The sequence below is a fragment of the Rana temporaria genome, chromosome 3 (genome assembly GCF_905171775.1).
Source record: "Rana temporaria chromosome 3, aRanTem1.1, whole genome shotgun sequence".
In the NCBI taxonomy this organism is placed as follows: Eukaryota; Metazoa; Chordata; class Amphibia; order Anura; family Ranidae; genus Rana; species Rana temporaria.
In genome coordinates, this window is record NC_053491.1 from 359,355,024 (window position 1) to 359,380,952 (window position 25,929).

The following is a 25,929-nucleotide window of genomic DNA, read 5'->3' on the forward strand; positions in this document are numbered from 1 at the left end:
TCTCGTACATACAGTGCGTATTTGTTGTTGCGTATTTGTTGTTGCAATCATTTAATGTAGAGTAGGAGCAGATGGGTCTCTCCAGTGACGGGTGATCGCTAACCTTGTGCTGTCCTAAGGACAGGACGGCCATTCCCGGGGTTGTGGGAATGCTCAGGACCAGCACTTGGGTAGCAAGATCAAAAACCACAGCCCACAGAGTACGGATGCACGAACAATCCCACATGATATGGAATAGGGTACCTATACCCCCACAACCTCTCCAACAGAGAGGCGAGGTGCGGGCATCAAATTTGGATATCCTGAACGGTGTCAGATACCAACGTAGAAGTAATTTATGAGTAAGTTCCCAAAGATTAATACTCTTGGTAGCAGAGTACGTAATTCGTAGAGCGTGTTGCCAGTCTTCCCGAGAGTATGATATTCCCAAGTCTCCTTCCCATGCTACAATATTGGAGAGTTTAGTAAAGCTTTAGGAACATATTAAATAAGGGTATTAGCCAGTGCATCCCAAAGGGTAATACATTTAAAAGAGCTAATAAAAGCCCTGGGTGGCTTATCGCCAACCTAAAAATTCATATAAATGCAAATGAGAAGGCCTTCAGAAAATACAAGGCTGAGGGGACGTCATCAGCATTCCAACTGTACAAAGAATGCAATAAACAATGTAAGGGTGTAATCAGGGTGGCTAAGCTAGAACACGAAAGGCACATAGCGGAGGAGAGTAAGAAAAATCACAAGAAATTCTTTAAGTACATAAATAGTAAAAGAGGGAGGACAGATCATATTGGCCCCATAAAGAATGATGAAGGAATTCTGGTTTCAAAGGATGGTGGGATCATGGCGAAAGTTTGAATGTATTCTTCTCCTCAGTCTTCACGAGGGAAACAAGGGGCTTCAGTAACCAAAACTGCAATGTTTATCCTAATGAAATGTCACAGGAAGCACCACCATGGTTAACAGAGGATAAAATCAGAAACAAACTTGAAAAACTTAACATAAATAAGTCATCAGAACCTGATGGCTTGCACCCGAGATTCCTTAAGGAACTAAGTAATTGCCAGATCTTTGTTCCTAATTTTTACGTACTGACTGGAATGGTACCAGCTGATTGGAGAAAAGGGGCGGGCAACTACATGCCAAATGAGGTGTAATGTGGAGAAATGTAAAATAATGCATTCTGTCCATCACTGGGGGGAGAACCTCTGGGCAATCTAGGATGGAAAAGGACCTGGGGGTCATAGTAGATGACAGGCTCAGCAATGGTAAGCAATGCCAAGCTGCTGCAAGCAAAGCCAATAGGATATTGGCATCATGGCATGCATTAAAAAGGGAATTAACTCCAGAGATAAAACGGTAATTCTCCTACTCTACAAGACTCTGGTCTGACCGCACATGGAGTATGCCATCCAGTTCTGGGCTCCAGTCCTCTGGAAGGATGTGCTGGAAATGGAGAAGTACAGAGAAGGGCAACAAAGCTAATAAAGGGACTGGAGTATATTAGTTATGAGGAAAGGTTGTGAGCACTGAATTTATTCTCTCTGGAGAAAAGACACTTGATAGGGGATATGATTTCAATGTACAAATCCTGTACTGGTGACCCCTCAATAGGGATAAAACTGTTCCACTGACTGCATAGTCTGCACACTTTGAAATTACAAATAAAGAATCAATTTCCACTTTTCCCACAGGTATCGGATATGCTATGATGGTTATGTGTTTCCTATCTAATATTTACTATATTGTGATCTTGGCTTGGGCATTCTTCTATCTGTTTAACTCCTTCACAGCCAGATTACCCTGGGCATCCTGCAATAACACCTGGAACACAGGTAACAGGGCAGAATTACTTGTTTCTGAGGGCGCCTTTTACAGTTTAACTGCAACTTTTACTACTTAGAAGGTTTCCGTTGGTTTTGTGGCTAACCAATGTAACTTTTTTGGTGTTGGTGTTGTGGTCTAGATACAACTGTGATTTTGTATGTAATTTAATAATATCAATGAACTACAAATTTCTTAAAACTGAACTATGGCTCAGAACAAAATGGTGTACAAAGGGTATGTAAAACCTAACAATAAACTCAAAATCCCATGACACTACACACTTGGTACTAATGTATGTTTTTACATTTGGTGGCATATGCAGAGCCCTTGCCCCTTCCACCAGCCCAGCGTACCTCTCAGTGGCGGCCACTCCATTAGGGGCCCCTAATCTACATGAAGGGTGCCAGACTCATAGACTTGAATGTTTTTTGTTTTTTTTTAGCACCTGAGGCTCTAATTGGCTTCAAAAAAGGATGCACCCTGAGCCCACCCAGTTGTGTGACAATGGCAAATTAATATCTGCTATTGTCTTCCTGCTTCTCCTCCTGGTCAATCACGAAGCAGGTCTTAAAACCTGATTGGCCAAGAGGAGAAGCAACCGTATTGGCCGCCAAGGAGGACCCGCGGTGGGAAGCCTGAGGGGGGGGAGGCAGGGGCAAGTGGTGGGTGGACAGGCAAGCAAAAGGGGGAGGTGGGTGGTTTGTTGATCAACTGAGCAAGGGGGGGTTGACTGACAGACAGACCGAACTTCCGAACGGGGTGGCGGGTGTTTTTTTTGCCACCCCCCAAAAAAATGGAGCACAAGCCGCCACTATCTCTGTTACCTTACTCCCAGCAATTGAATCAAACCCCACCAGACACATAGTGTGGGTCTCATGCATGTCCAAAGTTAACTCTTTCCTCCCCATAGCTAGTGATCAGGCCTTTGATCTCCGTAACACTAGTCAGCTCCCAGTGAGCTAAGGAGACAGACAGCTATGGAGGTAATTAGAGCACCAATCCCCTCGCTACCAGAGGACCTGTCACCCAACCAGGTACCAAGCCAAATGCCTGGTTGCTATAGAAGTTCATCCTTGCAATTACCCATGGCAACTATCTCCTCTTCTTTTGCCTTGAGAGTTAACCTTCTGTAGTGGTTTTACACATACCCCATAGGGCTTTTACAGTCCCAGGCTCTTAGAAATACACCAAGCCCCAACACGAATAACTTCAGACCAGGCTCAGGGCAGTTAAACAACTTCTACTAAAAATTCTGCATAACTTGCAACAAAAATAAATGTCCTTTCTCTAACTGTCTCTAGTTGCAGTGGCCCCAGCATACCTGCCCAGCTAAAGTCCTATTGGGTATAATCAATGATTGGAAGATCTTAAGTAAAGGTGTCTATAGTTATGGGGATACCGATGAGTAAGAGCTCTAATGGCGGACCATAGAACCCGGCAAGCTTCTGCAAAGTTCCCATTCTTTTGCCCATTCTCTAGTCCCCCTGGGAACAACTGCCAAACCCCAGAAAAAGCCAGCAAACATAATCAAGGTAGGGGGCAAAAACATTAACCCCCTTCCCGCTGACCTGGGCAGCCCAGCTGGCTACATACCATTAAAAACCTTTTGTTACATATGTTTGATAAGGACAAATACAGTAAATACCTGTTGATCCTGCTAGAAATCCTTTGAGCTAATGATAACTGTACTGTTCTCAACCTGTGCTGCACTCTCATCATTTATGTTTCCAGTTCTTTATCTGCACTACAAAACACTGTATTTGTTATGGAGAAGGGTAGGTGGTATAAGGTTTGGGGTTGGGTGTTGTTTTTTGTAGTCCTGTCCTAGGATGTCAACTCTATGCCCTCATAGATAAGATAAGGTGAGAAAAATATTAAATGTACTGTACTGTAGCAGAGTGTCCCAGAGAGAGCCGTGAAAGGTCCTGTTCAGGGTTTTAGGCCAACCTTCCCTCTCAGCGGTCCGTTGAAATGTCAGCAGAAAGGCCATCATCTGCAGTCATCTTGGAAAGAAAGCGACCCAAATGGATAGCTGATGGCTTGTCTCCAACATCATCAATTTTAGGAGGTGACCACTGTTCAAACAGCCTCTGCATTTGTTTCGCGTATAGCATCAATCTGTTGGCACAGGGCCTTTGCTCCTGTGCAGTAGCGTTGGCTTGCTGCTGTGCAGTGTTAGATAACACCAACTGGTTGATGATTTCCTCCATGTTTAGTCACTCTAGGTACTGGCCTTTTAAGTAGTAACCTACTACAGCTGCCCGCATTCTCCACCATATGTAAGTTGGGGGATAGCTAGCAGGTACAAAGCTCCCTGGGATAAGCAGTCTTTCATGCACAGACACAAAATCCAGTGAAGTAGTGACAAACAGTGCAGTGTTTTTTTGTGATATATACAAGTCTTTTATATACAGGTACTGTACAGTGAGGTAGTGACAAACTGTGCAGTGTTTATTTGTGAGATATATATATATATATATAGTATTTTATATACAGGTGCTATTAGGGTGACCACGTGTCCCGGGCAAGTCTCGCATTTTGCAGTTCTGTCTCGGGCACCTTCATTCCAGGACAATACAGTGTCCCAGAATGAAACTGACACAGCCACCTGATAAAAGAGCGGGGCTGGGAAGCCGGCGTCCCTAACAACTGATGAGTCTTCAGATGTCAATGGGCTTTCCCGCTGACAGCTAAATAAGAAATAAAGCTGCCAGTAAAAAAAAAAAGTAAAAAAATAAACCACGGTGTGGGGTCCCCCTCCCTTAGTGTATTCCAGACCCTTTGGGGGCTTCCAGATTCTAATAACCCCCCTGCCTGCATGCCACCACAACCACCAGCCAGGGTAAGATGGGGACGTGATGCTTTGGGGTGGGGGGGGTAGAGCCTGTGGGTGCTGGTATGGACTGGGGGGGGGCACTAGTTTTTTTGCCTTTTCTTTTTTTCAATAGCCGGGTGCCAGCAATTGCAACCGTGAGTCAATTTAAATGTGATGTGACTCTTTTCATTTTTTCTGCAGCATGTTCTATACATGGTACACATGCCCCACTTTACAGGCAGACTAAGGGGACCCCCCATGCACTATATTTAGAGGAATTGTTTATTTTTATTGTTGCTCTTTAAGCATAATTAGAATCACTGCTCCTGAAAAACGTTAAAATTGGCACATTTTTGTGAAGGAGGGGAGTGTCCCTGAAAGGCAGTTTGGAAATGTGGTCACCCTAAACCCCAAACAGGACTCTTTTCTCGGCTCTCTCTGGGATGCTCTGCTACAGTATACACCACATCTAAGTACTAGTAAGCTGCAACATATTTTTCTTCTTGGGTTTAGATACACTTTAAATTGAATTGATATTTCACTCTTGTTACTTCCTGACTGCAATGTATATTGCATAGATCTCATTATGTTTGGATAACCTTCCCAATATCATATTACTTCTTCTGCAGAAAATTGTGTGGAGTTTGTTAACAAGACAGAAAACTGGGGCAAAAATCAAACAATCCCAGGGAGCAGCAATCAGACAAGCCCAGAGGTGGAATTCTGGGAGTAAGTGAATGAGAAGTGACCTATATTGTGTGTACTAATAAGAGGAGTCATTTATAGCTGCAGATTTACAAGAACCCTTTACATTATACTTACCATTAGTGGGATTAACCCTTTTAGTACTGTAAAAATTTGAGTTGTCACTAAAACAGAAATGGAGGAGAAATCTTCTTTTGTGGATACCAGCTTCGGTTGTCTAAGTGCTCGTTCACACCAGCAGTGTTGGAATGCCTTGGGCAGCATTGGCCAACACAATCCCAACGCAAAAACAAAGCCTTATGTCCTATGGCTTCAGTTCACACCAAGATGCCGCGTACACACGGTCGGAATTTCCAACAACAAATGTTCGATGTGAGCTTGTTGTCGGAAAATCCGACCGTGTGTATGCTCAATCAGACATTTGCTGTCGGAATTTCCGACAACAAATGCTTGAGAGCTGGTTCTCAATTTTACAGACAACAAAAGTTCTTGTCAGAAATTCTGATCGTCTGTAACCAATTACGAAGCACAAAAGTCCTACGCATGCTCGGAATCAATTAGACGCATGCTTATTGAACTTCATTTTTCTCGGCTCGTCTTAGTGTTGTATGTGACCGCGTTCTTGATGTTCGGAATTTCCAACAACATTTGTGTGACCGTGTGTATGCAAGACAAGTTTGAGCGAACAATCCGTTGGAAAAAAAACATGTTGCTTTTGGAAGCATGCCATCATATTGTAACGCATCTCAATTACATGGATTTTAAAAAAAGGGAAAAGGAAGCACTGCAAAATTCCCGATGCAAACTTGTTATTGCACATTAGCACCTACTGTGTGGTGTTATTAAGCTCTGAAAGGGCATTTCACCAACACTTGATCGATTTCCTCTCGTTTCCTGCTATGTCTACAGGACAGGGAGTAAAGCTATATCTTCCCAATGAGACACAGATGGGAATAAAAACTAACTGGGATTCTAGAACTTTCCTATTCTATTTAAATTGAAAATAAGCAATGGCTTCAGATATTCTTTAGGTAAATATAAAACCAAACTGAATGAAATTACTTTTGCTAAAGCACTGTGTATTATATTTATTGGTTGAACTAGATGAACTTTTTTTTTTTTAATATAAAATATTTGTTTTCACCTTTTTATCATCCATTGCTGCATCATAGTGAGAACCAAACTCATGTTGATGTTGTACGACATGTGTCATTTTTAGGAGACGAACTCTGGGGATCTCAGAGGGTATCCACGATCTCGGATCTATCCGCTGGGAGCTGGCGCTGTGTCTCCTCCTTGCCTGGATCATATGCTATTTCTGTATCTGGAAGGGGGTCAAATCCACTGGGAAGGTGAGACCACACTATACAACCCTTTCTCTTACGCTTGGTACCCACTATCCATTTTATTTCATTCAACCCAGTGGGCTGATTGGATCAAAACTGAGGAACACGGGAGTTTGCTGTACTAATTATGCAAAAATAGTACAGTGATCTCCCCGCTGAGCTATTGTGTTCTGAGAGGGGGGCTGCCCCCCCTGTTCCCCCGACCCGCCTCGCCAGAACATGCCGGTCATTAATCGCAGCCCTTGGCTGCCAGTGCTAATCGGGTGCCGATCTGGTCTTGGATTTTCAGCATGCCTGTTTGGTCCCCCTATTTGTTCTGATTAAATGAATAGCTGCAATCAGTGGCTGCCACTGAATGTAGCAATTTATTCAAAATGTGGTTCTTCCATCACAAATCCGTCCCAATCTGTCCCATGCACAAAAAAACAAAAAAATGCAGCACTGTGTGATACTGAACCTTACAAATGCATATAGTGCCATAAACAATGAAAATCAATATTGCTAAAAAATGTAACTATGAAAAAATAATTGTGTAACAAGCAAGCTCAGTGATTTTTTTTTTGTATTATTCCTTAATATCAAGTATCCAAAAGAAAATATTTTTTTCTCCCAATTTCTATCAATCCACAGAGACAAACGTGCAAATTGGGGTATTATACGTATTACTGTCCAAAAAGTGACTCTAGTGATGATAATCCTGATCAGAAGAGGGTTACTCACCTCCAACATGTCTTCCTCAGGGGATCTGATAATATGATAGTATTATAAGATGACATTTCATTATTTGTTAGAAAGAGATCCTTGATAATAGAACATCATCACTATATATTGACCATCTGCTTTTAATGTCTGTGGACAGGTTGTATATTTCACAGCCACCTTTCCCTATCTTATGCTAATTATCCTGCTGGTTCGAGGGGTCACCCTCCCTGGAGCGTACGATGGAATAATGTTCTATTTATACCCGGATACTTCTCGTCTTAAGGACCCCCAGGTAAGCAGAACATTCATCTCTATATGGAATTTATATCCTTTTCAATTTCTTCAGCGTGATGTCGTTTTTTTTTAAATAATAACACGATTCTATGTATTAAAATGTATACATGTAAACAGGGCTCATATTTTCTCAGTAAATGCTCAGGGTCTGCCTTATACTTTGCAGCACTACACAATGGTTGTGCTTTACTGCTGTCTCTTGTGTTACATGTGTATGAATTAGCTGACATATTGAAAATAATGCACCTACCATGTGGCTGATATCTGATCTCAATAGCTGTTGAGAAGGAGACTGCTCTGATTCAATGCTGCTTTATGCAATGACATACATCCATAGACCCAGTCTGCCCAGGTCATCTGCTTACTTGGAACCATCCACAGTCAGCTTAACTCTTCAATAAGATGATATGAAGTTGAATAAAATGCAATTTTATTTTGTCCTCCTCTTTTTCCCGCTGTTCTGCCTCAGGTGCCCTGTCCATGATTCCACGAAGCGTGTGCTCCAGCAGGAAGACTAGAGGAACAGTGTCACTGATGCATGCCTTGTTGCTGCTCACCATCCTTGTGGCCTCCTCAAATGGTGACAGGACAGTACATGCATCCTTGATCAGTAGCCACTGGCGTGGTGAAAATAAGCCAAGCTCTCCTGAGCCTATCCTGGTGCCATACTCACACAGGTACTCATTTATGGCCCTCTGTTGTGTGTGCAGCCTCTTCAGCATTGCCATCGTTGAGTTCCACCTGGTGGGCATGTCACAAATGAGGCGGTTGGTGGGCCGGTTGCATTCCCTTTGAATGTCAGCCAGCCAAGCACTGGCATTGTATGTTTGGCGGAAATGATCACAGACTTTTCTGGCCTGCGTCAGGAGATCTTGTAAGCCTGGGTACCTGGTCAAGAACTGCTGCACCACCAAATTCAGGACATGTGCCAAACATGGAACGTGGGTCAGGTTACCCAGTGCGCCGTGAAGGAAAGGTAACGTCCCTGACCATGCCTGCTTGACCATGAGTCAGCAGTATTATGAACCTTGCTGCTGACCGCCCTGTCAAACAATTTTCGTTTTGGAACCTGCCACTGTGGTACAGCACATTCCACAAATTCACGAAAGGGGGCAGCATCTACCAGCTGTAAAGGCAGCAGTTGCAGTACTAGCAATTTGGCCAAGCTAGCATTTAGACATTGAGCATGTGGATGGCTGGGACAGTATTTTTTTTTACGGTTCAGCAACTGCGGTTAGCAAAATTAGCCTGCTGATATCAACTGATGGTGTACTGCTAGCAGATTGGCTACAAGTACTTGTGCCACCTATTGCTATACCTTCATTCGTCTCAGTGCAGGTTTTTGAGAGGACCGGAGGTATAGTAGGGGTTGAGATCACAGATGAGGAGCAAGGAGAAGTTAACAAAACAATAAAGACAAACTACTTGTTGCAGCGCCTCCCCCCCCCCTCTTTACTGACTTTCAATAATCAGAATTTTTCAGGTGCATACTTTGGCCAATCATCAGACATCAATGCACTGCGATGTCGCAGTGCATTATGAGGCATTTTGCGGGGGCTCGACTCGAACATTGGGACCATCCCTAGTCTTGATTGCTGTTGAACCTTGAACTCCTTGCTCTGCACTTCCTGTCGCCAGATTATTGTGGTCTGATCATGCATACTACTTGAGCTACTTCTATTGCTGTTTGGAAGCGACTTTGGTTTGTGACCCCAATTACAAATCTCTCCTCCTGCATCGACCTTGGCTTGTGACCTTGAATATGAAACTCTCTACGGCACTGACTTTGGCTTGTGACCTCAAAACTGATCATCGGTCTAGCAATTCAAACTTTCCCATCTCTCTCAGAACTGAGCTTGCCTGACGTCGTTGGCCATTGGTCTCCACTCATTACAGAACAAACATAGAAAGTGTAGCGCATAATAAGTAAAGATCACCCAAATAAATGGATGAATAAACAGTGCATCAAAAGAAATAGTAAAAAATAATAACAACAATAATTTCAACCATGAATGATACAAGCACTATACAGTGTGTACATAAATCCTCAGTGAAGTCTGAGGGGGAGTGACCGGAAGATGGAGTAGAGACAGACACTCTCCACACGCCACACCACGCTCCTCCACCCGACCACGAGTGAAGGAATCTCCTCTATTTTCCCCCGTTGAGACCGCCGAGATCACCGGATAGGAGATACATACAGCGGGCACGGCACGGCAGAGACCCTATTCCGTCCGGTGCAAAAAACCTGGACTCAGTGGCTATTGCGGCGCGGCAGATTTAAGGAGGCACCTGGATTATAAAGTAACCGGACTACGGTGGAAAGGACCCAGGTTATGAGGAGAGGTAAAGCGGCCACTAACCCACCTGGAGAGGAGCTGCGTAGGGCGCCATCGCAGGGTGAACGGCTGCTTAGGCCAACGGGCGCACTAGAGCTCAGCAGGCAGACCCATCCATCTCAGCCGGTGATCCAGCGATATTTCCCCTTAACGCGGTCAGCATCAAGCAAACTCCGCGAGACCGGGTCACATGGTAGTGTGACGTCGGGGGAGATACCAGCCGCCACTTTCTCTGTATCCCCAAATCGGTCGGAGTGTGTGGAGACACACACGCTGCTTGTGGGAGGTGGGGAGGTTGGAGAGAGCGGAGGACGGAGAGCTCTGATGGAGCAAAGGGAAAGGCTGAGGGTGGGAGATCTGCCCCATACACAGCCCTTACAGCTTTTGCAGGGAGAACATGAGACGGAACTGAGTGTTTTAAAAGCTATGCTGCTGGCTCTCCCTACAAAGGCAGATATGGAGGCGTTGGTTAAACGTATGGAGGAATCCCATCGTAAAGATCTGGAGGTCGTACGGGAAGAAGTTCAACAGATTACAGATAAGTTGGAAAAAGATGAACTGCTGTTGACTAATTTGGATGCACGGGTTACTGTAATAGAGCAGACATATAAGACAAAAATATCCCAGGTTGACTATATTCAGCTTAGGCTGGAAGAAATTGAGGACCGTGGTAGACGCAGGAATTTAAGGTTTAGAGGGGTCCCCGAAACGGTGGAGAAAGAGAACCTACAGAAAACGATAATAGAGATATGTAACCAGTTAGTGGGCTCACCCCCCCCCCTCAGGATTTGAGTTCGAGAGGCTACATAGAGCACTGGGCCCCCGCTCAACGAACTTGGATAGACCGAGAGACATAATTGGGTGCTTCCACAGATATGCTCATAAAGAGTTGGTCAGTAGAGCAGCATGGGATGCCGGGGAGGTTAGGTTTGATGGGACACAAATAAAAATCCTCCCAGACCTATCAAGGGCTACGTTACAAAGAAGGGCCATGTTGCGCCCGCTGCTGGATAAAATAAAGAGTGTGGGAGGAAGCTACAGATGGGGGTACCCAATTTCTGTTACAGTCAAACGGGGGGCTGAGTCTTACCATGTGCAGCAATATGAGGATTTACCTGGTGTGTTTAAGTTTATGGGAATAGAGCCAATTGAAGTCCCAGATTGGCTACAGCAGCTTTCAAAATTAAGAAAATAAAGCCGGGAAAAAAATAAGGAGGTAAGGAAGATCTTGGAGTGTGATTAAGGGGTGATTAAGGGGTCCCTGTCTCCCTACCCGGTTTCCCCCTCCCCTTGAAATTGTTTTTGGAAAGGAGTGGTTTTCCTTTTTCCCCCGCTACCGGCCAGGTCCCTCCACCTGAAATCACCTGAAACCACTAATAGTACTAATAGTACTAATCGCGCTACTGCACAAATGACACTAAATCACAAAAAAGACACAAACATAGAAGAGAGAAGAGAGAAGAAGAGACAAATGTCTGGAAAAATTGAAACACACATCACAAATTCGAAAGGAATTTTTTCCTTTTTTTTTTTTTTTTGTTGTGTTTTTTTTTTTTCTTTCTCCCCTTTTTTTTTATAGGGGAGGAGGGGGGGGGAGGGGGGGGAGGGGGGGGGGAGAGTGGAGAAGGCGAGGGGGGGGGGTGGGAAAGTGGAGGGAGGAGGGGGGGGTATGGAATTTTGATACTATTGTTTTTTTTTCACAAGAGGTCCCAGTCCTATAGGACTTAAGGACTTATAAGACTCACAGGACTCACAGGAATCACGGGGTATTATCTGCTGGTTCTGAGAAATAATGTGTAGAGTGATGACTAATAGAGATATAAGAAATGAGTAGAGGTATAGAGGTAGGCAGAAAGTGGCAGATATGTATACACTTTTTGTTTTTGTTCTTTTTTTTTCTTGCACAATATGGGGTATGTGGGAGAGAGTGGGGTGGAGATGGCCGGGGGGGGGAGGGAGGGGTCCCTACCTTGAGCCTACGGGGCTATTCAAGGTTAAGATAGGGGGGGTAAGATAAACAACATACTTCCTCTTCACCTTTGCTCCCCCCTTTTTTATTTTTTTTATTTAATTTTTTTCCCTTTTTTGTAGGAGAGAGCAGAGCTATAAAGGCGGTGGTCCCACCGTATGGGTCTTTCTTTTTCTTTCTTGCTCTCTCTCCTATAGAGGAGGGGTAAACGCTTACCAGTTCAAAGGAGTATTAGATATGTAGGAATATTAAATACTTAATAATTTGGGGAAATTAAATATAAAGAATAGAATTAAGAAGGAGAACTGGATAGAGGGAGAGAAGGGGAAGGGGAGGGAAGGGTAGGAAGGTGGAAGGGCCGGGAGATAAGAATGGGGCGGGAGGGGAAAGAGGGAGAGACTGAAGAAGGAAAATTAAGGAAGGTCGGGGGAGGAGTGGAGGGGAACTGGGTGGAGCTACTCGATCGCCCAGTCAATCCCCCTAGAATAGGTATACACCCACGGTGAGTACTGGAGAGAGATCCAGTCTTGGGTGTTTTTTTTTCCTTAGGGCCATAGGGGGAGGGGGGGAAATAAGGGAGGGGGAGAGGTGGAAATAAGGGGGGGGGCTGTTGGGGGTGTTTTTTTTTTTTTTTTTTTCCTTTTTCCCTTTTTCCTCCCGAGATGGGGACAATAAAAGTAACCTCTTTGAATGTGAGAGGATTGAACATCCCTGAAAGACGGAAAATGATACTAAAGGACTTAAAGAATTGGAGCTCGGATGTAGCTTTCATCCAGGAAACCCATTTCAGGGGTGGGAGCCTGCCATTCCTCCAGAACAGACTTTTCCCCTTTGTGTACCATTCGATGAACCAAGAGGCAAAAACCAAGGGAGTATCAATCTTGATTTCAAATCGAGTGAATTGGTCCCTACAAGATAAACGTCTGGACCCGAATGGCAGGTTCCTATTCCTGAAGGGGAATATAGGAGGGGTTAAGGTGACTTTGGCTTCGCTGTACGCACCAAATATTAAACAAGACAGATTTGTGAAAGAAGTTCTTACAGAATTGACTGAATTTACAGAGGGTAAATTAATTGTGGGAGGTGATCTTAATACTACGTTGGACCCCAGAATGGATGCATCCACAGGGACCTCGTCGATACCAGGGAGGGTCAGAAGGGGTATAATAAAGAAACTACACGAGGTACAATTAGTGGATGTGTGGAGGATTCTACATGGAGATGAAAAAGACTACACTTTTTTCTCTAATCCACACCATGTATATACCCGTGTGGATATGTTTCTTGTTCCTCATTACCTGATTACCTCTGTAACGGAGACAACAATAGGGAACATAACGTGGTCAGATCATGCCCCGATTAGTTTATGTCTCTCCCTTTCTAACGAGGTATTTGCCCAGGATAGAACCTGGCGTTTGAACGAGAGTCTGCTGCAAAACTCAGAAGTTAGGGATGATGTCGCTAAGGAGATTGCAGCATACTTTCAGGTCAATGATATTCCAGGGAGTAATACAGGTATGGTATGGGAGGCCCATAAGACAGTCATTCGGGGTATCCTGATAAAACATGGATCCTATCTGAAAAAAAAAAGGGAAAAACAGATCAGGGACAAATTAGAGGAAATTCAAAAATTAGAACTTCAACATAAAAAAAAACAACTACACGAGGTGGGGAGAAAGCTGGGACAATTAAGGAAGCAGATCTCAGAGATGATGCGGTTTAAAGCTAAGGCGACTATACAGAGAGGAAGGAAGGCTAATTATGAGCTGGGAGATAAATGTAGCAAACTACTTGCAGGGAAACTCAAAGAAAAGAACAGGTCGGTATATGTCCCATTGATTAAAGGGAAAGAAGGACAGCTTCTAAAAAAACCTAGAGAGATTGCCCAAGTATTTGGGGAATATTATGCGGCGTTATATAATTTACCAACAGAAGGCGATAAACAGGTAGAGATAGAGGAATACCTCTCTGGGGCAGGAATGCCTAGATTACCATCTTTAGTCCGAAAGAAGTTAGAGAGTCCAATAACTGTTGAAGAAGTGGGGGAAGTTTTAAAGAAGGTGAAGATAGGTAAATCCCCAGGTCCAGATGGATTTTCGGTAAGCTATTATAAGGAATTCTTAGGGATATTAAACGGACAGATGGCAAAGTTTTTTAACGCATTGGGAAGCTCGGCGGTATTCCCCCCGGAGGCACTTTTGGCCCACATTACTGTTATTCCTAAAGAGGGGAAGGATCCTGCTGAATGTGGCAGTTATAGACCTATCTCATTGCTAAATGTAGACCTTAAACTCTTCTCCAAAATAATAGCGTCCCGGCTTCAACCATGTATATCAGAATTAGTAGATATGGACCAGGTGGGATTTATCCCAGGAAGAGAAGCCAAAGATAACTCGATTAAAATACTTAACTTGGTGCATTATGTTCGAGAAAAAAAAATTCCCTGTGTGTTTTTAAATACCGACGCAGAAAAAGCGTTTGACAGGGTGAGCTGGCGTTTTTTGGAGGAAGTATTGAGACAGGTGGGGGTAGGTGAACAGATGATCAGATGGATAATGAGTATGTATACAGGCCCCCGAGCCTCAGTAAGGGTTAACGGAGTAATATCATCCCCGTTCAAAATTACAAACGGAACAAGACAGGGATGCCCGCTATCACCCTTGTTGTTTGCCCTTACACTAGAACCCCTATTGAACAGAATCAGATCGAACGGGGATATTCAGGGAATACAGATGGGAGATCAGACTCATAAAATCGCAGCATATGCGGACGACCTGCTCTTTTCAGTGACTAACCCTCATGTATCACTCCCTAACCTTGTAAGAGAAATTGAGAAATATGGTAGGTTATCTAATCTGAAAGTAAATAACACAAAATCGGAAGCAATGAACGTGGCAATCCCTGAACCTATGGGGGATATAATAAAACAGAATTTCAAGTTTAAATGGGGGAAGGTACTAAAATACTTAGGCACATACATACCTTCAGACATTAAAAATACTTATGCATTGAACTTTCCCCCATTGTACCTTGAAATAAGAAGATTGCTAGAAAAATGGAGACACGGAATGCACTCCTGGTTTGGGAGAGGAAGTATAATCAAAATGTGTATTTTGCCAAAGATATTGTATTTGTTCCAGGCACTGCCTATCTCCATACCAATAACCTATCTTCGACAGGTGAATTCTTTGTTCATGAAATTCATATGGGCAGGGAAAAAAGCCAGAATTAAAAGAGAACTGTTGAGAATGCCTAAAAGTGCTGGAGGGATGGCAGTCCCGGATATAATAAAATACTACAGAGCATCGCATTTAACTAGGTTGGTAGATTGGTGTAGACATGGGGAGTTTAAACGCTGGGTAAACATAGAGCAGTATGTGAGCCAGATTCCTCTGGCTAGAGCACCTTGGTGTTACGCGGTTCTCCCTAGATACCTTAAGAGACACCCTATAATAGGCCCCACATTGCAAATTTCAGCGAAAATCTGTGGAGATAAGAAATATACACCTAGTAAATCGCCACTACTACCTATAATAGGTAACCCTAATTTCATTCCAGGAATGGAAAAAAATACAAAAGAAAAGTTTAAAGGAAAGAACCTCTGTCAGGTCTCAGATTTCTTGAGGTCAAATGCATGGCCATCAATCGGGGAACTGACAGAGGAAGGAGGTAAATTTGAACTTGCACTGTGGCAGGCACTTCAGGTAAGTCATTTCCTAAGATCTTTGGGTCCGGTAACAGAATTTTGTAGGCAATTGACAACACTAGAGAGATGCTGTGATGGGGTGGAACCTCTACCGAGAGTATTATCTAAAATGTATGGGTTTCTGAACATGCCAGCTGAGGATTTTGTGATGCCAGGCATTCGGAAATGGGAAAAAGATCTGGGGAGAATTTTCACCCCAACACAGCATAAACAAATAATATACCTGGCAGTCAACTCGTCGGTATGTTCAAAAACGCAAGAAGCTAATTACAAGCTTCTTGTACAATGGTATTACACCCCAGAAAGATTACACCAATTTGATAAAGAAGTAGATGAAAGGTGTTGGAGGTGTGGTAGAGAACAAGGAACTTTGTTACATTTTTTTGGTATTGCCAAAAAATAAGACATTATTGGGAGGAGGTGAGAAGAATCTCGCAAAAATTTTCGGAAGTATTGCTTCCGGACGATCCTGCTCTTTTCCTGTTACATAGTTCAGAAGTACCGGTGCAGAAGTATAGGAAGTCGGTAGTGTGCCACATGATCAATGCGGCACGGGCAGGAGTTACATTGAAGTGGAGGGATGTTTGCCCGCCATCTATTGCAGGTTGGCTTAAAAGGATTGAGGAGGTAGGTGCAATGGAAGATTTGGTGCGTACAGCGCAGAATAGGAGGATACAGTATGAAGAAATATGGTCCGGATGGAATGTATTTATGAGATCAGAAGAAGGAAAGGTGTTAATAGAGGGAAACTAGACTCTTAAAGAGAAAGATTTAAGGTATTGGTAGATGACTTGGAATTTAGAAGTGTATGTCCAATATCTCGGGTGAGGAGAAGGGGAGAGGAGGAGGGGGGCGGGAGGGGTGGGGGGAATTTATTGTTTTTTCCTTTTTTTTTTTTTGGAGAGGGGGGGGGGGGAGGGGTAGGGAGGGAATATCAGATGGATGGGCAATAGGAGTAAGGATGGCTTAGGGGAAATATAGTGACGGATTAAAATGTTAAAATGTGTGGAAAACGTATCTATAGTTGTAACTTTCTCTGTTATCTGTGGAAAAATAAAATAAAAGATGAGTAAAAAAAAAAAAAAAAAAATCCTCAGTGAAAATGGTGATCAAAAAAAGTCCAATGTGAAAAGAATAGTGATATTAATCCCAATGTGAAAGGGTACCAATGTTTAATGTAGGTAGAAACACTTACATTTAAAAAAAGATGAACAGCGCTTTCAAATGTACAAAGTGGCAGCGGTGGAGTCGCCCGACGCATTTCGCATCAAATAATGCATCGTCTGTGGTTTAACAAAAAATACTGAGAGCTGTTTTGTGGGGGGACAATTAAGCTTGAGTTCTATCATAGGCCCCGTTCACACCTGAGCGACTTTCAGCATGTAAAACGCTCAGCTCTGACGCTCCAAAACTCCCAACAAGCAAAAGCCAATTCATTTCAATGGCCCCTGTTTTACATATGAGCGTTCTGTCACCTGAAGCTCAAAAAAGTACACAAGCTTCTTTTTGGCAGATTACAAGTGTTTTTTGGCCCCATAGACTTCAATAGAAATGCCTGACTTGAGCAGAAAAATGCTCATAAAATGCACGTAAATCAGTCAAATAGAATCTTCCCACCCCTAATTTACACTCCTTATCCTCTCCATAGTGTGTTCCATTGGCTAAAGCTGTAAAATGCTTGTAATACACTTCTAAAAGGCTTTAAAAAGGCTTGTAAAGAAGCTTTAAAAACAGGCCCGAAAAACGCCAGTAAATCGATACGCTCAGGTGTGAATGGAGCCTTATGCCGCGTACACACGTCTGTTTTTAATGTCATGGAAAAAAAAAGTTTTTCTCGACGTGATTCCTGCCTTGCATACACACGATCGTGAAAAAAAAATGCTTGAGTAAAGCGCAGTGATGTACAACACGTACAACGCCACTATAAAGGGGAAGTTCCATTCCGATGGCGCCACCCTTTGGGCTGCTTTTGTTGATTTCGTGTTAGTAAAAGTTTGGTGAGAGACGATTCGTGGTTTTCAGCCTTCCTGCTTTTCAGTCTGTTACAGCGTGACGAATGTGCTATCTCCATTACAAATGCTAGTTTTACCACAACGAGTGCTCCCGTCTCATAACTTGCTTCTGAGCATGCACGTTTTTTTCCCGTTGTTAAAGCCCACACACGTCGTGAAAAACGATGCGAAAAATTAGAGCAGGTTCTAAATTTTTAATGCCCATTTTTCCCGTAGAGAAAAATGCTCTGGAGCCTACACACGATCGTTTTTAATGACCAATTAAAAAAATGGCATTTTTCACGTCATGATAAACGGTCATGTGTACGCGGCATTAGGCATAAAATGCTAAGCTTCTGCTTGCTGAATTTTGTTTGTTTATCCGAAGTTTCATTTGCTTTTAAAGTTATGCATAATCAGTATGCTAAGTTCTAGTAGGTGATTCTTTGAAGATAACATTTTGTTTCTCTCTAGGTGTGGATAGATGCTGGCACGCAAATTTTTTACTCCTATGCCATCGCAATGGGCTTTACTATCAGTCTCGGAAGTTATAATCCCTATAACTACAATTGTTACAGGTATAATCTAAGAGGGTGTATGCAATTATTACCAGGACCTGAGTCCTAGAACCCACATACATTCATTACATATGCAGTAAAAAAATCTAGGGGCTAGATTCAAGTAGCCCGCCGTAAGTTTGTGTGGGCGTAGCCTATGTTATTTACGCTACGCCGCCGCAACTTACACGGGCAAGTGCAGTATTCACTAAGTTGCGGCGGCGTATCGTAAATGGGGCCGGCATAAGCGCGCCTAATTCAAATGAGTATGAGGGGGCGTGTTTTATGTAAATGGATGGTGACCCGACGTGATTGACGTTTTTCCTGAACAGCGCATGCGCCGTCCGTGGAATTTCCCAGTGTGCATTGCTCCAAAGTACGCCGCAAGGACGTCATTGGTTTCCACGTGAACGTAAATTACTTCCAGCCCCATTCACGGACGAGTTACGCAAACAACGTAAAATTTTCAAATTTCGTTTTTTTTTTTTCTTTTTAAAGTGTATTTTGTGCGTGTACTCGAGAGAGGAGCCGGACTACAGGAGTTGGGAGTAGGCAGGCCTCCCCCAGAGGCAATTTCGATGCGGGAACGACGGCCATACTTAACATTGGCTACGCCACCTAGGGGGCATGTTTATCTTTACGCGGCGTATCTCTTACGGAAACGGCGTATCTTTACTGCGACGGGCAAGCGTACGTTCGTGAATCGGCGTATCTAGTAATTTACATATTCTACGCCGAAATCAACGGAAGTGCCACCTAGCGGCCAGCGGAAAAATTGCAGGCCGTCGTTACTTAGCTAGGTTTAAGTGTATCTCAGTTTGAGCATACACTTAAACTTACGACGGGCTTAGATTCCGAGTTACGTCGGCGTATCTACTGATACGCCGGCGTAACTCTTTGTGAATCCAGGCCCTATGTTCTCATTGCTCCTTAAAAATGAACCCAAGGCAGATTTTAAATCTCACTAGTTAATGTAGCTATGTATTTATTTAAAAATTAATTGCATTTTAAATGCAGCTAGTATAAATACCTGAATTTGATTTGATTTTAGACTATTAGTCTTCTCTGCATAATACTACTTAGACTGGATACAGGACGGGCAGTATTCAGGGCCAAATGGGTGTCCTGTCTTAATGTGCTGATAAGGAACATGCCAACAGGAAGAGAGAGCAGAGAGATTACCTAACCTGTCTGGTGCTGCTACTCCTGCAGTGGAAACTGAACCAAGGAACCAAGCTCTGCAAGGTTACTTATCCATTCTGCTGCCCACAAGAAAAAAACAAAGCTATGAGACAGCCCAGGAATGTACATAACACATATATAAGATGTACATCACTAAAAGTATCCATTAATGTTTACCTCTGCAGAGACTGCATCTGTTTGTGTTTCTTGGACAGTATAACCAGCTTCATTGGGGGATTTGCCATCTTCTCCGTCCTGGGGTTCATGGCACAGGAGCAAGGTGTGCACATTTCTATGGTGGCAGAGTCAGGTAGGTCATACATGTTGCCATCCTCCAGTACTGATATGACTGTAGGAACAAGGCATCATTGGCTAATAAAATGTCCTTTGGTCTCGGTCATTAACTATTTGTTTAAAATAAATGTGTGAAAAAGAACTGCAATAAATATAAAATGTTAAAGTCTAGTGTTGCACTATGGTCTTAGAGTTCTAAGCCTCCCATTTGATCTATATCCACTTAAGCCCCGGACCATATTGCTGCCTAAAGACCCAAGGTGTTTTTACAGTTCGGGACTGCGTCGCTTTAACAGACAATTGCGCGGTCGTGCGACGTGGCTCCCAAACAAAATTGGCGTCCTTTTTTCCCCACAAATAGAGCTTTCTTTTGGTGGTATTTGATCACCTCGGCGGTTTTTATTTTTTGCGCTATAAACAAAAATAGAGCGACAATTTAGAAAAAATTCAATATTTTTTACTTTTTGCTATAATAAATATCCCCCAAAAACATATATAAAAAAAAAAATTTCCTCAGTTTAGGGCGATACGTATTCTTGTACCTATTTTTGGTAAAAAAATCGCAATAAGCGTTTATCGATTGGTTCGCGCAAAATTTATAGCGTTTACAAAATAGGGGATAGTTTTATTGCATTTTTATTAATTTTTTTTTTTTTTACTACTAATGGCGGCGATCAGCGATTTTTTTCGTGACTGCGACATTATGGCGGACACTTCGGACAATTTTGACACATTTTTGGGACCATTGTCATTTTCACAGAAAAAAATGCATTTAAATTGCATTCTTTATTGTGAAAATTACAGTTGTAGTTTTGGAGTTAACCACAGGTGGCGCTGTAGGATTTGGTGTACACTGTGTGTGTGTTTACAACTGTAGGGGGGTGTGGCTGTAGGAATGACGTCATCGATCGAGTCTCCCTATAAAGGGGATCACTCGATCGATGCAGCGCCATAGTGAAGCACGGGGAAGCCGTGTTTACATACGGCTCTCCCCGTTCTTCAGCTCCGGGGAGCGATCGCGACGGAGCGGCTATAAACAAATAGCCGCGCCGTCGTCCCGGATTGCTCCCGGAGGGGACCCGACCGCCGCAAGTCGCGGGGGGGGGGTCCCGATCGGACCCCCGACCCACGTCTAGGCAGGGAAGTACAGGTACGCCAATGTGCCTGTACGTGCCATTCTGCCGACGTATATGTACATGCGGCGGTCGGGAAGGGGATATGGTACACCTTCTATACCAGTAACTGCAATACTGAAAATTGTGCATCAGGCAAGATGATGCTCCCTTAAAGTGGTTGTACACCCATACAGACCACTTTAACCTACAGGTAAGCCTAGACTAAGGCTTACCTGTAGGTGCAACAAATATCTCCTAAACCTACACCGTTTAGGAGATATTTGCAGAAAAGACTGCACTGATGTCTACAGCACATGCGCCGTAGCCGCGATAGGCGCAGGAGCCGCGATACCCGGAAGTAACTCAGGTATCAATGGCGGCGGCGGAGGTGAGGAAGGAGAGTCGCTTTGGGGGCTTCGATCTCAGGTAAGTAATTCATAATGAGCTAGTATGCTATGCATACTAGCTCATTATGCCTTTCTCTTGCAAGGGTTTGTTTTTAAAGAAAGGCTTTAGAAGGTTTACTTCCTCTTTAAGGCTCCTTTCACACTTGTGTGACCTGAAAGTCGCGCAATTTTTTGCCACGATTTTGATGCGACTTTAAAGAGGAGTTCCACCCTAATTTTTCACTCCTCGCCATGTAGCTCTAATGTGAAAATTTGCATTTTTATTTTTATGTTCACTTACCTGATTTAAGCCTATATCTAATTTCACTTCTACTGTAGGGGGCCGCGGCCGCAGATGTCATTTCAGGTTTTGCATTGGCTCCTGGGAGATCTTGGTCAGCTTGGCATGGCACTGCCCTAATAACATTTAACATTGGCGTCTATGGAAATTCTTGGTCAGCTTGGCATGGCACGGCTCCAGTAACATTTAACATTGGCGTCTATGGAAAATCTTGGTCAGCTTGGCATGATAAGCTGACCAAGATTGCACCGCACTGCACATGCGTGAGATTGGCAGGTGCATGCTGGGTAGCCAGCATGCACGGAATCCAGGAAGAAGGACACTGTGGCTCAGATTCTCAAAGGGCTAACGATGGCGCAACGCCATGTACGCCGTCGTAAGTCCTAATCTGGGCCGTCGTATCTATGCGACTGATTCTTAGAATTAGTTACGCATAGATATCCATTAGATCCGACAGGCGTAAGGCTCTTACGCTGTCGGATCTTAAATGTAATTTTTTTTTTTGGCCGCTAGGTGTCGCCTCCGTCGTTTTCCCCGTCTAGTATGCAAATTAGCTAGATACGCGAATTCCCGAATGTACGCGCGCTCGACGCAGTGAAGTTACAACGTTTACGTTAGGTTTGCGCGGCATAAAGTTGCCCCTGCTATATGAGGGGCAACCAATGTTAAGTATGGCCGTCGTTCCCGCGTCGAAATTTTTAAATTTACGTTGTTTGCTTAAGTCGTCCGTGTATGGGGCTGGACGCCATTTACGTTCACGTTGAAACCAATGACGTCCTTGCGACATCATTTGGAGCACTGCACCCTGGGATATTTTCCGGACGGCGCATGCGCAGTACGCTTGGCGTGGGAACGCGCTTAATTTAAATGCTCCACGCCCCCTACCCGGCTAATTTGAATTAGGCGGGCTTGCGCCGGATGATTTACGCTACGCCGCCGCAACTTTACAGGCAAGTTCTTTGTGAATAAAGCACTTGCCTGTAAAACTTGCGGCGGCGTAACGTAAATCAGATACGTTACGCCCGCCGAGTTTTACGGCAATCTACCACACTGGAGATGGTGGTCGCCCTGTGCAGAAACTTCACAAAGTAAGAAAACAATGCTGCACAGATAGAAAACTGGGCACAGTTTACAGCATACCTTTGTTACACTGCACGAGTCATGTGTATTCTAGGGGTATTTTTTTTTTTTTTTTCACTTCAGACATCAACCTCATAGAGTGTGCGTTTATACGCTCATGTTCCGTTTGCCAGCCCTTTGCGTCTCTGATCAGGTTTCGCATCATTAGTGTAGTTTATTTTTCTTACATTTGCTTTTTTCTTTCCGAGGTGTGTAAATATATATATACTTTTTTTTTTTTTTTTTTTCCCCTTTTCTTTGTTGTGTATATATTTATGGTATTTACTCCTTTATTTACTTAATTAAAATCTCACAGAAAAAAGACAATTTTTCAGTTCCTTTACCTTATCCCAATTTCTCCCTCCCCCCCTCTCCCTCCCCACCCTCCCCCTTTCTCACCATAGACAATCCGGAGTATCTCCTGATGCCTTCAACTCTGTTTTTAATTTATCTTTAGGTCTCGGCCCTCAGTTTTTCTGCATAACTCCAGGATCTCTTGAAACCCCTCCAATTGTCCCACTTCTTATCTAGGACTATACTATTTCCTGCCACTTCTTCCCTCAGTTCTTCCATTCTGTAAGTCTCTTCCACCGAGTCTATCCATTCCCAGGTATGGGGGCAGTCTATCTCCTGCCATCTTCTCGGTATTATCCTTTTGGCGGCATTTAATAGGTGTGGGATTAAGGTTTTCTTATATTTTTTGATTTTTTCCTCACCCCCATGGAACAGTATCACCCAAGGATCCAACTTAATTTTTTCTTTTGTAATCTCTTCTATACATCCCAGTATTTTTTTCCAAAACTCCTCAACCTTAGGGCATTTCCACCAGAGATGCGCCATTGTACCCGGGGATCCGCATCCCCTCCAGCACTCTCCCGTTTGTCCTTCGTTAAATTTAGATAACTTGTCTGGGGTCATGTACCATCCGATCAAGCATTTGTAGCTCATCTCAGCTGTACGGCTATCTATTGCCGAGGAATGGGTCAGTGTCAGTATTTTTTCGATTGTGGCCCTATCTCGCTTTGATCCAAGTTCCCTCTCCCATTTTTTGATGAAAGGAGGAACCATCCGCTCGTCCACCTTTAACAAAATCTTATATAGTTTTGAGATAGTTCCCTTGACCTTTTCCGATGTACATATTTTTTCCAATTCAGATAGCTGCTCCCCTGATCTCAGTGGGTGCGGTAATCTTTGTATAAAGTGGGCCAGCTGATGGTATCTCCATTCATCTATTTCCAAAAAACAATCTTTTTTTTCTTTTAATTCTTGTAGTGTTACAATGTGCCCATCTTTTATTACATCCCTTAATTGGGTAGTGTCTTTTTTTATCCAATTTCCTCCAATCTGTGCTTTACCCGGTGCAAAATAATCATTGTTTTTCAGTGCCAATAATGGTGAGTTAAATTCCTTTTCTATTTTTTTGTACCTAGAATCCCAAATTTTTAGTGCATTTTTAGTTATCTCGTGTGTATTCTTATCAAGTGTCCTATATTTAGGTGGGTTCCATATAATCTTATCTAAACTTGCCTTTGACATTTCGTTTTCAATGTTAACCCATCTCTTTTCCTTACTGGCCCTAGCCCATTCCACTACCCTTGACAGCACCACAGCCTCGTAGTATGTTTTAACGTCTGGTACTGCTAATCCCCCCTTATTTTTAGGTTGTCTTAAGGTTTGGAAGGATACTCTGTGTTTCTTATTTCTCCAGATGAAGTTCATGATCTGTTTTTTAAGGGCTGAGAAGAGTGTTCCGGGCAAACTTATAGGTATCATCTGGAACTTGTAAGTAATCTTTGGTAAAATTACCATTTTACAGAAATTTATTCGTCCTATCCAGGATATCGGTCTGCTTTTTATCCTCCCAATTTCTTCCCTGATTTCATTTAACAAGGGGATAAAATTTTTCACGTACATTTTTTCCATTGATTTAACTAGAAAAATACCGAGGTACTTGAGTGCTTTTACCCAGGAGAAGCAATATTTCTGTTTTAAATCCCTTTCCTCTCGTCCATTGATATTAATACTTAGAATCTCGGTTTTAGCTACGTTGATTTTAAAATTTGATATTTCTCCATATGTCATGCATAAGTCCAATAATTTTGGAATTGAGATTATAGGGTCTGACAAATAGAAGAGTACGTCATCTGCAAATGCTGAGAGTTTGTGTTCGTCCTCTCCTATTTTAACCCCTCTTATGTCGGGGCTCTTGCGTATCCTGGCTAATAATGGCTCCAGGGAGAGCACAAATAAAAGTGGGGAAAGGGGGCATCCCTGTCTGGTTCCATTTTTCATTATCAGGTCTTGGGATAGGCTACCATTTATTTTTATTTTTGCCCTCGGTTCCTGGTAAAGAGTTGTTATCCACTCCCTCATCCTTTGTCCAAACCCCATTTCATCCAGGGTGCGTAGCATGAATCCCCAGTCTACCCTGTCGAATGCCTTCTCCGCATCTATCGACAGGAGTAGACTGGGGGTTCCGTTTGTTTTCATTTTTTGCATTATCAATAATGCTCTAACTCCATTGTCCCTCCCCTCTCTTCCCTGGATGAACCCTGTCTGGTCAGGATGTACCATCTTTGCCATTTCCTGTTTGACTCTCTCGGCCAATACCTTTGCGAATAATTTTACATCTGTATTTAGCAGAGATATTGGTCGATATCCTGAACAATCTCCTTTATCCTTGCCTTCCTTGGGGATAACTGTTATAATGGCCTCTGAGGCCTCCCGACTCAACCCGTAGTCTTTGCCCAATCCATTAAAATATTGGCATAATTTTGGTAAGAGGATCTCCCTACACTTTTTGTAGTACAGGGTGGTGAAACCGTCGGGTCCCGGACTTTTGCCCACTGCTGTATTGGCTAGTGCAAAATTGATCTCTTTTTCTGTTATTGGTCTGTCCATGACTAATGCCTCGTTCCTATTTATTTTTGGCAGACCAGCTTCCCTTAGGAATTCTACAGTTTTATTTATTTTTTCTCCCTCCTGCCCGTTTTTTTGTTCTACTGAGTAAAGTTTCTCATAGTATAGCCTGAAAGTCTCCGCAATTTCCTTTGTTGTTTGTATCATCTCTCCTTTTTCGTTTTTAATTTTATCAATATAATTTTTTGATTTCTTTTTCTGCACCATTCTTGCTAGGTGTTTATTAGTTTTATTTCCCCACATGTATCTTTCCCTAGCGATTGATTTGAGTTCCTTTCGGGTTTCTTGATCTTTTAATTCATTTCGTTTGTTGACCAGTTTCAGGTAAAGATCTCGTTGCTTCCCTATTTTTTTATGTTCCTGTT

At 43.2% G+C, this 25,929-nt stretch overlaps 1 protein-coding gene across 1 annotated transcript in view; it reads left to right on the forward strand.

Annotated features, from left to right (window-relative positions):
* The window catches only part of LOC120930494 (sodium- and chloride-dependent betaine transporter-like), a 58,969-nt gene that overhangs the window by 17,578 nt on the left and 15,462 nt on the right, over window positions 1–25,929 (forward strand). Inside the window, exons 4-9 of the mRNA XM_040341672.1 lie at window positions 1,692–1,832; window positions 5,269–5,368; window positions 6,564–6,696; window positions 7,550–7,684; window positions 18,166–18,269; window positions 19,616–19,740. Coding sequence (XP_040197606.1) covers window positions 1,692–1,832; window positions 5,269–5,368; window positions 6,564–6,696; window positions 7,550–7,684; window positions 18,166–18,269; window positions 19,616–19,740 — 738 coding nt within the window. The remainder of the gene's footprint in view (window positions 1–1,691; window positions 1,833–5,268; window positions 5,369–6,563; window positions 6,697–7,549; window positions 7,685–18,165; window positions 18,270–19,615; window positions 19,741–25,929) is intronic.